The sequence below is a fragment of the Dipteris shenzhenensis genome, chromosome 13 (genome assembly GCF_047967505.1).
Source record: "Dipteris shenzhenensis isolate YYH24624 ecotype China chromosome 13, Dip_SZ_1.0, whole genome shotgun sequence".
Taxonomy (NCBI): Eukaryota; Viridiplantae; Streptophyta; class Polypodiopsida; order Gleicheniales; family Dipteridaceae; genus Dipteris; species Dipteris shenzhenensis.
In genome coordinates, this window is record NC_141608.1 from 54,183,963 (window position 1) to 54,198,772 (window position 14,810).

Sequence of the window (14,810 nt, forward strand, 5' to 3'; positions counted from 1 at the left end):
AGCATGCAGAACCAGAGAAAAGAGCCAAGGAGATGGGTGAAAACTACCAATCGAGGGATAGGACAGCAATGCTATTTGGGCAGCAAAACCACCTAGGAAGACATCCTGGGTACATAACTGCAAATTGATAAGATAGTATGATGGTTTGCTAGAGAGACTTGACAAATCTTACTTGAGGGATTGGGTGATGCACAGAGGGGGACACATGGGTATCTTGGTAGGGACGATGATGTCACATCACTCCCCGATCGTGACGCACCTATAGCAGTCCCGTCTTGGAGGCCTGCAAAAGGGGGTCTGCATCCCAATACGTCTCACAGGACTTGAGGTGCAGCAGGTTGTAGCAATGATGTAGCAGCAAGCAAAGCAAGAGGAGGGGCAACAAACATATCAGAGAGATATTCTGCACTTCAACATCAAGCTGCTTCCTATCCATCGTCCATGAGCCATCCTAGCGCGGCCTTGGATACAAAGTATGCATACGACGGGAAAGAACTCCTTGGAAGAGCAACATGTATCCTACATAGCTTTTTGATGGGAACGAAGCTGCGTACACACACACACACATTTTTTTTTAGTGAAATCTTTTATTTCTGTGTCAGAAACCCCAAAAAGAGGTAAAAACCCACCGGTAAGTACAAAGAAAAAATTTACAAGTAAAGCCTCAGAGCAAAAGTCATGAGACAGCTAAGTAAAAAGTTACAATATCAAACTGGAGGAGGATCAAACACAACATCCTCCAGTTTCAGATTGTTGCTTTATAAAAATTGATGCACTGAAGAAACTACACCATCAATAAAAACCACATGTTTTTTGCCCTGGTGATTCTTCTTAATATAAGCTGGAAACCGGAATTTTTGAATCACAGGGCCAAAAACCTGTTGCAACATAGGATGAAAAGACTCCAGAGAAAAGAAACATCTGCATTCTGAACAGAAAGAGACTCTGGCACAGTCTTCACAGACATAGGAACTGGATCAACATCTGTACTCTCTGAAAAAGGAGCATCTGACAAAAGAGCTGCATCAGATAAATCAGGACTCATCATGTCAGCTTCAGTCGGGATAGCAACCTGAGAGAGAGCATGCGGATCATCCTGTAAAATCCCCTCTGCAAGGGGCACATCCAAATCCTGAGGAGGAGACTGATGGTGCTCAACAAGGATACAATCCTAAGCTTCTTCAGCAAGAGAAAGATTGGCCTATGATTTATCTACCTTCCTCCAGTAGTGCTTCAGAGCAGTAGAAGAAGGCTTCTCCCATGAAGCCATAGCAGAAACCGGAGGAGAAGGGAGAGTAACCTTGACAGCTGAAGAAGGAGCAGGAGGAGTGGGCCTGGATGCAAAAGGGCAATCACACACCCCGGCTTCTTCCGTGTAGGACCTGGAGGCCTACTTCAGCCACTCAATGAGAGAGACCCCGAGATAGATGGGAGTCTTGATGGGATTCACTGGCAGATGATTAGAGTGGTGGGACGTTTGGGGAAGGAGTGGCACATTGACCCTCCCAGTATCTTAGAGCAGGGCACCCCTAGATGGCGCCTTTGGCTGTGGGAGGGTAGACCCTTGAGGGAGGTCCAGTGGGATCTGGGAGAGTGGTTTTGGCCCTCCAGGGGCAGCCTAGCCGAGCAGGTGGATAAGGTGCCCTTCTTTTCCTACACCACATGGATTGGCAGGAGGCTCCAGATGGACTCGTCGAGGTGGATCCCTTCGAGGGAGAATGCCCCGGGATGTTCACTCCAAGTTTTGGACGTGGTTATGGTCCAATTTGCGGCCAAGGAAGATTTCATACTTCTTCTGGCTGGCCGCCCACGAAGGCTTGCCCATCCAACCGTGGTTGGACCAGATGCGAGTGGAGGGGCAGTGTCATTGCTGCTCTGATGGTGTCCTAGAGACTATCCCGCACTGCCTCAGGAGCTATCGTAGCGCAACGAGGATTTGGATGGGAGCCCTCAGGATCATGACACACGTATGTAGAGTCTTCCGAGAGACTACACCTGGGGGACGGTGGCCTGGTTGATAGAAGGGAGGACACGCATTTCAGATTGATGAGATCTCTCTAGCCTACCGAATACAGGGTCAGAGCATCTAGAGGATAGCACTCCATGAGGCAGTCCCTCCTAACCACCTATCTCCTCCTCCTCCTAGGGAGGACAACGTTTGGGAGGTGGTATCTAGTATCACGACATGGAACATTTGGGTGGCTCGTTGCAGTCTTGTGATAAGTGAGCACCCGGTTCCACCCTCGGCTACCCTAGTCGCCATCTGGCAAGACATCATATACACACTTCAGTCCACTTGGGAGCGTGGGACTCCAGGCTCTAGGGCGACTATCAAGAGACATGCTTGTTTCTGCAAGGCTTGGCCTGCATGAGTTTTTTACATCTTCACCCCGCAAGGGATTCGCTGGTTGTATAGTCCCCCCACCTGGCTATTAGCCCAAATACCCAGTGAGCTGGGTTTCTCTGGAACAGGCCCGTTCTTTCTTTCAGCCTTTCCAGTTTTTTTCCATACTCAACACCTTCGGGGCTGCTGTCTTGTATGAAAGCTTTCAATCATTAATAGAAGGTTCCTTTCTTTGGGGGAGGGGGGGGGGGGTGGGGGGAGATCTCTGTAGAAGCTGAGTTTCACTGGGGGCTCACTCGGTCTTGAATGTGCTCTACCCCTGGTGGATCCAATAACATACTCCAGATTGACCTACTGCAGATTCTTTTTAACCAAGATCATGTATTGTGCTGCATTCTGCACCTCGAATTGCAGGTGCTCGTGCCTTAACCGTACATGGTTTGGGTTGGGGGAAGGGGAGGGGGGGCGGGGGGGGAGGATCACCCGCCGGCTTACTGGATTCCCTTGGCTTATCCCTAATCCACCCGTGATGATTATATGCCATCCAGATCCATAATAAGTTGACAGGTTAAGGAAGTTAACAGCCAAGCTTACCTGACATCAAGCCTCTCATCAGAAGCTCCCAGCATGCAAATGAAACGACTGGCACAATTTCCAAAGTCATGAAGGTGGTTGGCCAGCCAAACTGCACAAAATCTTGCCTCTCCTTCCACCTTCAACCAAAACATTTAGAGACTGTGATCAACAAAAAAAGCAAGATATGCAGAGACTTGACCTCTTCAAACACAGAAGCCAAATCCTTGATTGCTATAAAAGGAAAAAAACCAATTGATATCCCCCTAGTCTAGTCAATCAGAGTTAAGCTTCAAAAAATTCCCGATTGAATAAGAAAAAAATGAGAAGTTTAATGTGTACCGCCTGAATATTGCTTAACAGCAAAGTGTCCACTTCCCTTGCCACCACTTCAGTGCAATTCTGACCAGAGATAACATATCAGCTTTCTCGTATCAAAGATAGTACGCATCCTTCATTAGACATAACTAGATCCAATTGCACGACATTGTGAGTGATGCTGAACTATAAGGACACAGAATTGGTAGGTAAGAAAGAAATGCTTTGTAAAGCACAGTAACCAATACTCAAAATTGGACAAGATGCTTTGCATTAAATTTATAAACAGATTTTACAAGAAGCAATGACAGTCAAAAATGGCATAAAAATGCAATAAAATTGATGAAGAAAACATACAAACACAGCATCTTCCAGTGTTGATTTTGAAAAAGGATGGACACGGACGTAGAGCCATTGCCCTTATACACACAACCTGAGATTCTACAACCAGGATCTTACTGACTAATCCGTGCAATGTTTAAGCTAATGCAGTGAATATAAAAGGCAGGTATCAGCATGAGAACTGATGTGACCAGCTGTGTAACAAACTCTACTAACTAAGGGCAATACATGGCTCAAAACCTCCCATTGCCACCATTCGTTTTAGGCCCTCAACGTCCACCACCCCAGATCATGCCTATGAATCGGGTGATTATTACCTAGTAAGTGGGAGGATCCATACGATGCCATTCTGGCATACGATTGCTGTGATTCCGATCTTCTGCCAAAATGAAAAGGCCACTGCAATATTGGATCACAGAGCAGGTGTTAGCATTGTCACGAGTGCAGTGCTGGGCGAAATGGTGAAAGCCTAAAATGGGAAGCACCAACCTGATCCTAAAACTAGCTGATAGTGCGACAATGCAGCCAGTGGGAGTCCTAAATGACATAAAGGTCAAGTCCTTTGGCCTTACCTATAGGGTTTGGTTTGTGGTGATGGACTTCCACGGGCAGTCAACTTTGGAATAAAGAGTAGCTAAGATGGAAGTCATGGCAAGAAATTAGAAGGGGATTTGATTTAAGCAATTAGTGTTAGTTATACTAATTATGGGCATACTTGAACTCTGGCAAGGGATTAGATTTTGGAAAGGTGGCACTTTCCTAACCTATAATAGGGAATTTAGTTGGGTAGGAAGTACCTCACTTCTTCTAGTCTCGACTCCATCCTCTGATATTGAGGATCTTTTCAAAACCCTTAATGCAAGATGACTACTTTAGGATAGCAGAGAAAAATGGTATGAAATGTTTGGGAAGGTATGGACCAAGAAGGTCCTTGAAAAGATGTCATGCCTAGCTTTTGGCTTATACTACATAAAGTTATGTGGACTAATGCAAGGGGTCTCAGAATAGGCAGAGGAGATGGCAAATGCAAAAGATGCCCTAGTGTTAATGAAGACATTTTCCATCTGTTTGTTGCTTGCCCTCTACCTATGCCGATATTTCTGATCCACAAAGACAAGTTGAAATCAAATAGATTATCAATGTCAATAGATGTCATAAAGCAAACTATATATATACAAGAAACCTGGCATGGAGCGCAGCCTACCCAAAACAGTCAGTACTGCAGCAAACTACGACAAGTGTCTAAGACCTGTATTCAATCAATCCTAAGGAATCATACTCTTAGGAATCATCTGTGAGCTGCGATCATCATCTCAGAAGATGGGACGAAGGCTTGAACCATCCATGAAGAGGGAAACCCCATGATGTGTTCAACGAGATTCCCATAATGATAGCAAAGAGTTCCACAAATGACAAGAAATGCTGACAGAAATTTCCTCTGAATCTATGAAACAAGATGAGCAGGAATCTCATAAGACAGAGATGTAGATGAGCTCATGTTCACCATCCAAATACCACATAACATGTAAATTGATGAACTGAGCAGCGAAGAAGATCTGGAGTTAAACCAATAAACACAAGCTTACACAGTAATCTGTTCACAAACCAAAATATGCAGCCCTCCCTCTCAAGTCAATGCGGTTCACCACATGTCCCAAGCCACTATACTCCGAATATCTTGAAATTAGTCTCTCTTGTTAATAAAAAATTCTGCAGAAACTTTGGGACCTATCTGATACTGGTGGAAGCAAAAGTAGAAGACACATGCCACATAATTGCAAGTAGAATCTGTGTAAGTGAATGCTCTACTCACCAGTTAGAGACAAGTGGTGCCCCAGCATGGCAATTCCGTTAGTATCTGTTTTGAAATTTGATAGCGGATAGAAGCATAGCTACTAAAAGGTTTTCTTTCAAATGGGCAAGCTCAACTTGATGACTTTCAGCCATGGGAGGGTTGTGAACCGAATGGAGGGTTATATGGGGTGAGTTTTCCATATGTATGTCTCGGGAGGGTCCCCAGATGAAAAATGGACTCAGAACTACTATTACAACTAAGACAGCATTAATCACCAATCCATTTGTGCAGGGTAGTTTCGGATAACAATTAGTTCTTTGCTTGCTTAGCTGCAAACTCTGCCTGAAATAAAACTAATAAGGCTGTCTTTGAAAGCCCTTTGCTTTAGATTTGCACTTGTGAAATTGTAGAGACATTGATTGATATATATCTGTCAATACTTTGACTGGCGAAACAATATGAATAAATTTGGATAGAAGTTTTATCATAAAATTCAGATTGTTTGAACTTCGTTTGCTTCATAGCAATCCAAACCTATTTTCTATCAAATCACTTTGCAATCGTCTAATGCACATAGACTTAGTGATGAGCGCCCTTTTTTCACGAGGCTGGCCAAATATCTGGGTTTAGAACATACTCCATCTCCACTAAATACTCCCGAACCTTTGCAAAAAGATCCTGCTCCTGTTGAGGAATTCTATGGAATTCCTTACAATCAATTTTCTGCAGCTTGAGCTTGAAACTGAATCTCTTAAAAATAAAATCGCCACAAAATCACCGATCTTTGATGACTCGGTTACTACTTTAACGACACTGTTAAATAACTAAATTTAGGCTAAATATCCAAAGGATGACTCTTACAACGACCACACCTAGTATCGTGCCAGTACTACCGTATGGTGTGGGAACTTCTCTGTTGAGCAGTCGCAGTAGTGCTTACAAACGGTCTGTTAAACTAATGGAGACATGTCTGAGTATGGAAAAGTTCCCACTGAATCAATATGTTGCCAGGATCGTGAAAGTTAGAAGACTTCACTGAGTTTCATAGAGTTAGGGGGTCTATACGTGGTCTTAAAGATGACTGTAGATTTGGATGAGGCTATTAGGTTTGCTCAGATCTATGATCCTTCTGTAGCATATGCTAAAGTCCAACTTGAAAATCATGTCTTTCAAGCTGGTCAGGATAAAAATCCTTCTTTCAAATGAAAGCTAAATTTTAAACCTTCTGGTCCTTAAAACTACAAGACTCTGAGGATAAGTGGTTTCTATTACCTTTTTGACCAGTTTGGAAAGACAATGATAGATCGGCCATGTTTTAAATGGTCAAGTAAAGATCACATAGCTGCAAATTTTCCTAATCGTCCACAGGGGAATAAAAACTCTTTGATTAGGGTAAACAGCTCATAGTATACAAATCTTGCCGATCCCCAACATTCTCAATGTAAGGAAGTCGAAGTATTTCATGAGGATGAAGAGCATGCTTCCTTAATTACTTCGGCCATGTGGTAGTCCTGATTGGGCCCCCATGGTCTAGTTAGACACATGGGATTCTTAATGGAAAGAGGGTTGTTGAGTAACAGTGATTTCTTGAATTACTCACTAAGAAATATAAGTTACCAAAGAGTCCTGGTGCACATAAATATTTAGTCTCAATGGCCAAGGACCAGCGCACATACATATGTAGTCTCGTTGGCCAAGGGCTACAAGGGTGTACAGATACTCTTAATTTCCAAATTATGCATCTTGACAAGACTGATGTGGTTGTGCGTAGAAAATGGCTCTATGGGTAGGCAGCGGGCCATACCCTACAAAGTCACAAAACTTAATTGTACTGCTTCATGTCTCTTATTACTGGCCCTGTACCAGCAATGACTGAATCCTCTTAGCAAATTACAAGCTGTAAGCTGCTGCAGTCCTCTTGGACAAAAACTTTAATCCTATCTTTGTTATTATAGCAACCATCTTCAGTTACACGAAGGGAAGGGGTAAAATGTTGGACTCTGTTTGTTATGTTCATGAGGTCTCAACTGCAAGCCTGCTACCCTCACCCATTGTGAAAAACCACTGACAGTCCGGAAACTGCCTTTCGCTTGCGGGGGAACTCTAGCAGGGACCAGCACACATACATATGTAGTCTTGTAGGCCCAGGGCTAAAAGGGTGTACAGATACTCTTAATTACCAAATTATGCATCTTGACAAGACTGATGTGGTTGTGCGTAGAGAATGGCTCTATGGGTAGGCGGCAGGCCATACCCTACAAAGTCACAAAAGTTCATTGTACTGTTTCACATCTCTTTTTACTGGCCCTGTACCAGCAATGACTGAATCCTCTTAGCAAATTACAAGCTGTAAGCTGCTGCAGTCCTCTTGGACAAAAACTTTAATCCTATCTTTGTTAATATAGCAACCATCTTCAGTTACACGAAAGGAAGGGGTAAAATGTTGGACTCTTTTTGTTATGTTCATGAGGTCTCAACTGCAAGCCTGCTACCCTCACCCATTGTGAAAAACCACTGACACAGTCCGGAAACCACCTTTCGCTTGCAGGGGAACTCTAGCAGGGAAAAATTGAGACTACCTATCACCTCTATAGGGGACCCCAGCGAGCCAGCGGGTGGCTGTTAGTATGTACTCCTCTACCACAGGGAGGCGGTGCCACTCCAGTGGAATGGCCTCCTCTATCACCAACCACCGAGCAGAAACACCTCACCAATCTCAATATCACATCATCCCCCACATGTCAGAAGGTATCCATCACTACATGCTCTCAGTGAACGTGTTGGGCCCTCCTTCCATCCAACCCAAGCAACATGAGAGAAATCTCCAACTGTTGCCCCTCCCTGTCCACCACCTAAGTGCTCCAAATGTGTCAATCTCCTCCCTTTTTAAAAAAAAACGAAAAGGCTTCTATTAGGTATGAAAAATACACTAAGAGAAAATGCTCATGGCAGAAATACATCCTTCATAGCATGGGAAACAAAATACCCTAAGTGGGCAAACAACCTGCTCATCAAGAAGAGCTAGTAAAGCACCAAGGTTAAGGCTAAAGTGCCATCTCAACTCTGAAATGGACTCCATGAAAAAAGAAGATTCTTCTTGAGAGAAATAGTCCTCCTGGCAAAATCTGCTCGGGAAGACCCCTGCATGCTCACCCAAATGGCCATCAAAGTGTGTACAATATCTGTCCAAATATTAGCCAATGTGTATGAAGGGTAGACCTGGGAGCCATCAAGAGCCTCTGTGAATCTGGATATCCAAATATGCCACGCTGAAATGCTTGCTAGAAATCTCCCAAAAAGCGTCCACCGAGGCATATGCAAGTATGTAAGGAAAGAGGGGATCATCACCCAGATAGCATGACTTAACTAAATGTCACCGAACCGAAAGAGCCCAAGAAAAGCAATACCTCTCATGAAAGACAAGCGGCCTCGAAGGAGAGAGCCAAGCCAGAAAGCCCCAAGTCATGAAGAAGAGGGAGGGATTAAAAGTGCTCAAAAGACTAGCAATCCCATTCCAAATAAACCTCACTTGTCTATGATCCCATAAACAATGCTAAATGACCCCTTAGCAGAAAGGCATCGAGGGCAAGTAGGTGCTGCCCCAAACCTAGACCTCCATAGGTTTATTGCAATCCCTCCATGAAAGAAAGCCAAAAGAAAAGAGTGATTTTCTATTCTTCAAGGATTTCCAGAATCTTCTCCAAAAGGATTTCTATACGTCTATAGAAATCTGAAAACTCTCTCAAAGAGGAGCTCTGATGGGCTTCTAGCGCCTAAGACTGAGAGCTGAAGCCTCCTGGCATTACTAACCGTGTAGGGGGAAAATGGGAGGCTCTTCTCACAGTTCCCTACGCCGATCCATTCCACTCCCTGGGATCCCATTGCAAGTATTGTCTAGGGACACCTCCATAGAGAAAACTCTTCCATGAACCCAAGGGAATGTGATCCGGTTAGAGTCTAGATACCAACCTGAAGTCAAGAAACGCTGCTGCACATTACCTAAACCCTAACCAACTCAAAAACATCCTTGTTAGAGTTGGCATCTCTTGATGTATCATATGTATCATGTGAGTGAGCGGTTCATTGTGGGTGTGTCTGCCCTGTGGGGATAGTATTGATGGGGGGAATGATTTCGGCCAGTGCACCTTGCCCATATATTATGCAGCAATGCAGGTCTGTTTGGGGCTAGTGCGGGATGCTGTCAAGAGGTTTTGGGGCTGTTTACACCCATGTCTAGTGTCGCAGTGTAGGTACCTATGACCCACCTGGGTTGGTGGCCAACCAAGCCTCCGACAAGATCGGGTGACCCAACCTATTGGTCAAGTTCCGACCACCATGCAGGTCTAGCGGGCTGCTGTCAAGAGGTATCAGGGCTGTTGTCACCCGCCCCTAGTGTCGCCATGTAGGTGCCTATGACGCACCTGAATTGGGGGGCCAACCAGGCCTCAAACGAGATCAGATGACCCAACCTGCTGGTCAATCTCCACCACCATGTGGTCGGCTAGGTCGGCCTTGCTGGTCGGCCAAGTCGGCCAGATTGGCTTTGGGGGGAGGGGGCCTATATACAGGGCTCCTCTCCCCCATTGTTCCTTGTCTTGAACTCATATTTTCTTTCAGCGAATAGAGAGTTTTCTCCCACCTTTTGAGTCGACTCTCTCTTTCCCTGTTCGCATTTTCACTTTGTTGTGCATGTGCTCTCCATCGTTATTCGCATTTCGTTGCACTCACATAGTATGACCTGAAATGGGATCAATCTCCTCCTAACTACTAGGAATTTTCCATACATGCCACTAAGCAAGAATTTGGGAGCATGGAAGAATATTTGAATATTGCTAAGGACAATTATATGTTCATCCCCCTATGAGAGTTACGCCTTAGCTTTGCCTTTGGACTGACCTTAGGCTTTAGGCTACAAAGGCACTTCTCCAAGGCACGTTGTGTCAGTTGGATGATAGGATGACTAGGTAGTTCTTTTTAGACCACTTGCCTATAGAATGCTTGCATGATGAGGGTGACTAGATTCCCTCAAAGGATTTTGGAGACTCAACTCCTATGTTTGTATGATGAGGGTGACTAGATCCCCTCAACTCCAATGTTTGCATGATGAGGGTGACTAGATCCTCTCAAAAGATTTTCTGGACAGATGCCCTTTCTTCTGATGTAGCACTGCTTTCTTTTCTTGTGCAATGTCGAAAGTGCTTCATCTCCACGTGGAATGCCTCTTGGAGTGACCTAGAGCTTACCTTGGGAGATGAAACCGATTCCTCCTCAAGGACAAGTCATCAAATTCCAGCTAACTTGTTGTGACCTGGCACCTCAAAGCTCCAGACCATGTCGTAATATGTTAGGACGAGGACCACCAATTGGAGAGATGTCTTCAAAGGCAGCATCCATTGCCTGCAACAACTGATCATGGAGGACCTTAGCCTGCATCACGAATGGCTGCATGGTACTCCCTTTGGGAAAATTGAGATTGTACAGCTGTCCTGCAAAGTGACAGCTTGCATTGCCGAATCCCCTGCACAGGGATCCTCCAATTTAGACCATACCTCGTGCATCCAATCCCTTGCGTAGAGATCCTCCAATTTAGACCACACCTCATATGCACTATTCAGTGTTTGGACAGTAGAAGAAACCTCCTTTGTGATCCTCTGGACCAATGTTAGTGTGCCTTTCAGTCCCACTCCTCCCAATCCTTGAGCTCCTCATCCTCCCAGGCAGCATCCCAATAGATAAAGCTCTTGGAACATTTAGGCTTCCATTCATAGCCCTGAACAAGCTCCCATTAGCCCTTGTGGATGAACCATATCTTTATGTTGGGCATAGTTTGTGCCATCAAGTTTATCTTCCTTACTCATACACAGAGGTCCCATGAAGCCATTCCACTCCTCACACCCCACTGCTTAAACTTGGCAAATACAGTCCATAGAGTGAAGGAAAAGAGAGAAAAGGCAAGATAGAGGAGAGAAAGAAAGAAAGAGACTGTCTGGCTTCGTCTCGACCTGAATGCCATCTCCTCCAAGATGCAGACCTCAACAGGGACCTCAATAAGCTGCCTTGCTGCCGTGTACTACAGGCTGCTTTGCTGCCTTGCTGCAGACCCTATGCTGTCCACGCAGGGGATAGACCGTCCAATCAGATGCCAACTCATAGAAGGTGTCCATGCCTCAAGCAAGCTATCCAATAAGGTGCCGACCAGCAGGGGATGATCACACCTAGAGCAGGCTGATGCAACCAGGGTGCCGACCTTTGCTGCAGAGCTGCAGTCACCTTTGGCACGTGGCTCTACTGCCTCAGATCGTACCAGACTGCCCCGAACAGTTGCCTAGTTTCTCTGCTGCAGATCACCCTCAAGCCCCGCTGTCACCAATCAGCACCTTCAAATTGCCTTAGATTCACGTAGCAATGCCCTAGATCTGCATCAGCTCAGCGCTCCCTTCAATGATGGCGAACAATACCATGCGAGAGCTGTGCACGTGCAGAAGCGCACGCGCACGCGAGAGAGAGAGAGAGAGAGAGAGAGAGAGAGAGAGAGAGAAAGAAAGAAAGAAAGAAATTTTATTAAAGGTCCACGGAAGGCCATACATGGCCTATGGGACACAAAATCATCCGAAAGGAAAATACATCATCAACGATGCGCCAACTAGGTGGCCTCATCGTAATACCGCTAAGATGCCAAAAATGGCTACAAAAATCCTAGATACAAAATGAAATGAAATGGAGTACCAAAAATGCCTAGATACAAAATGTAAAATATGAAATATGAGGAACATCTTCTTCCCTAAGGGGTCTGTGATCCAAAGAAATGATGGAAGTCATGGCCATCGACCATGCCTCCTGCCATGAGTGTGAAGATCTGGGCAAGTGTTAAATGGGCTGCTGGCGGTGCCAAGTCTCCATGGAGCAATCTCCTCCGAAAATCTGCCATCATCCTCCGTCGTCTAGAAATAAAGCGACGGGTACGGCCTCTGTGTAAGATCATCCTGCGGTGCTGCCGGATCATGTCATATGTACATCCTCGGGGTGGAACCATCGGTGCTCTCTGGCAAGATGGGCTATCTCTGTGCTCATGGTCCTGCGCCTCGTCCTGCTCCTCATGAATAACCAGGTCTCTGGCAGGGATGCGACGGTGCTCTCTGAGGAATCTCTCTCTATATCTGGTGATCTCCCTGATGAACAACGCTAAGCAATACTGATCCTCATACTCCATAATCCGAGAGAGAGGTCCAAATCCGTGCCCAAATAAACAGTGAAATCTGCCACGGATCTCATAATATAAAGGGCATCTGCAAACAAAGTGCTCCTCAGTCTCCACCTCCCCCATAGTGCAACAAGGGCATATCCTAGTCTCTCGCCTGGGTCTATGTCCGGTAGCTGTACGACGCATCCTGCCGGCCTCAACGTCTAATCTGTGGGAAGATACCCTGAGCTGGCCCAAGGCAATCCTGAGTGAGTGCGACATATGAACGCCGATATATCCTGGGGATATGATGAAGCCATCCTCTGAAATCCTGAGAAAATGGTCACGATATGTGGCCATCTTCGTAGGAAGCTCCGTGGGATGAACCCAAGTGCGAAACGTGTGTAGCTGCAACAAATCTGCCCTGATAACCTGGCTGAGCTCATGTCGAGTGAGAGGGAGGCGAGGGGCATCTATGCTGTATCGAAATGGTGGCAGCCTATCCATATCCAAGCCCAGCGAGGTGAGCCATGTGGAGAGTGTGTGGTACCAACAAAAAGTATGACCTCTCTCCGCTAACATCTGCGAGGATGTCAGTGCTAGAGACGGTAATTGTGCTCTGCCTGCTGCTGAGTCTCCGAGAGAGAGAGAGAGAGAGAGGTAGACACCAGAGATCAGCAATAGCAACTGTATATAGATCCAGGGATACAACCACAGCCAAAAGGAGCTGATCAAGAGAGACGGAGAGAATGCTCCAAGGAGAGGCCCCTATGTGAGACAATGAGTGGAGAAGGGGAGGAGCCCTTTTATAGGCCCCCCTGCCAGCCTGCTCGGCCAGCAAGGCTGGCCATAGGACCGACCAGCAGGACGGCCCTGACCCAACCAGTAGGTCGGCTGACTCTACCCTGGTTGGATCAGGTTAGGTCAGGTTTGGTTGGCCCGACCAATCAGGTCAGGTAACCCACCCTGGTTGGGCCCCAATTTGGGCTCCCGACTCAGCCCTACCAGTCTGCAAAGCCAGCCAACCCAAGCCTCCAAATGACCAGGTCATTCCTATCCTCTCCAGGCGGGCACACCCACAATACAGCCCTCTCTCACTATGAAATGCCAAACTCCCTCTCCACACAAAAAAAGGTGTTTAACATACGAAAAGGATAACTGTAGGAAGGCCTAGGAAGCTCAATCAATGCCATGGCTATAAGAATGTCCTGTCATGATTCATGAATAATCATGTGATAAGGTTGTTCCAAAGTTAAATAGTGAAATGAAGAAAGCATCGCAAACAATGGAAAATGCCATGGTCGCTTCATATGAAGGAAAGTTACCTTGTAAGCAGAAGCAAGAGATGTAGCAGCCTCTTGCACAGTGAATCTCAAAGATGGGGACTCTGTCCTGAAGGCCCCAAACAGTCGTACAAGAATGTCCGTACTACCGCTGTTCACATGATGCCATAGTAAGATTGTCAGAAAATGACTTGATTTTGATTACAGTAAAAACAGAGAGAACTTTCGAGAAGCTTGTTACCACTTTTAATTTTGCTGTGTTCACGATATCTCCACTTACCCTTTAAAGAAGCGAACTTGGCCACAACTATCCATAGTTGTATCTTTCCTCTTACTTTCTAAAGAATGAAAATGAATATGATAACATTAGAAACCATACCCTCACCATGCCCAGATACAAACCTAAAAAGGTGAGGTGCCCGTTGTCCAAGCTGGCCAATTGCTTGATATGCAAACATCCTAAACTGCTTTGAGAAAGAATCTGCTCATCAATTGAAGCTTCATTTTAATTGAAATTATGAAATTCCAATTTGGAAGCTTTAAAAAAACTAATTAACATTTGTTATTCATATCACGTACGCAACATGCAGACCTTCCAAATGCAATGCAGGAACTACACATCAGCAAAAGCCTGACCCTAATTCACAATTCAGGTGATGTCTTAAATTCTTAGCCCGAACCTTGTTCCAGCTCATTTATTTGACTACAAACTCTAACACGAAGTGAAACACAAGCAGCTTCAGTGGGCTTACCTGTTTCTCCAGGGACCTGTTTATCAAGCAGCTTTATTATACCACTAAAAATGATTGGTGCCATAGGTTTGATCTGCTCATCCAGTGCCTGAAAAATGAAAGTATACTAGAAAATAAACATCAGCTGCTCTCTGGGATAAAGTTTCCCAACTTCAATCTGAGACTTTCATGCTAGGTGCTGAGTTTAAAACCCATATTTAGCCTAGAACTTGAAATAACTTGC

General features: G+C 45.4%; 1 protein-coding gene across 2 annotated transcripts in view; it reads right to left on the reverse strand.

The window, feature by feature from the left end:
* The window catches only part of LOC147895586 (ARM repeat superfamily protein), a 264,407-nt gene that overhangs the window by 180,490 nt on the left and 69,107 nt on the right, over positions 1-14,810 (reverse strand). For both annotated transcript variants that reach the window (XM_087383313.1, XM_087383312.1), the window contains exons 11-15: positions 14,588-14,675; positions 14,238-14,316; positions 13,878-13,986; positions 3,260-3,319; positions 2,939-3,057 (exon numbers count right to left, since the gene is read on the reverse strand). In XM_087383313.1, the coding sequence (XP_087239439.1) occupies positions 2,939-3,057; positions 3,260-3,319; positions 13,878-13,986; positions 14,238-14,316; positions 14,588-14,675 (455 nt within the window). The remainder of the gene's footprint in view (positions 1-2,938; positions 3,058-3,259; positions 3,320-13,877; positions 13,987-14,237; positions 14,317-14,587; positions 14,676-14,810) is intronic.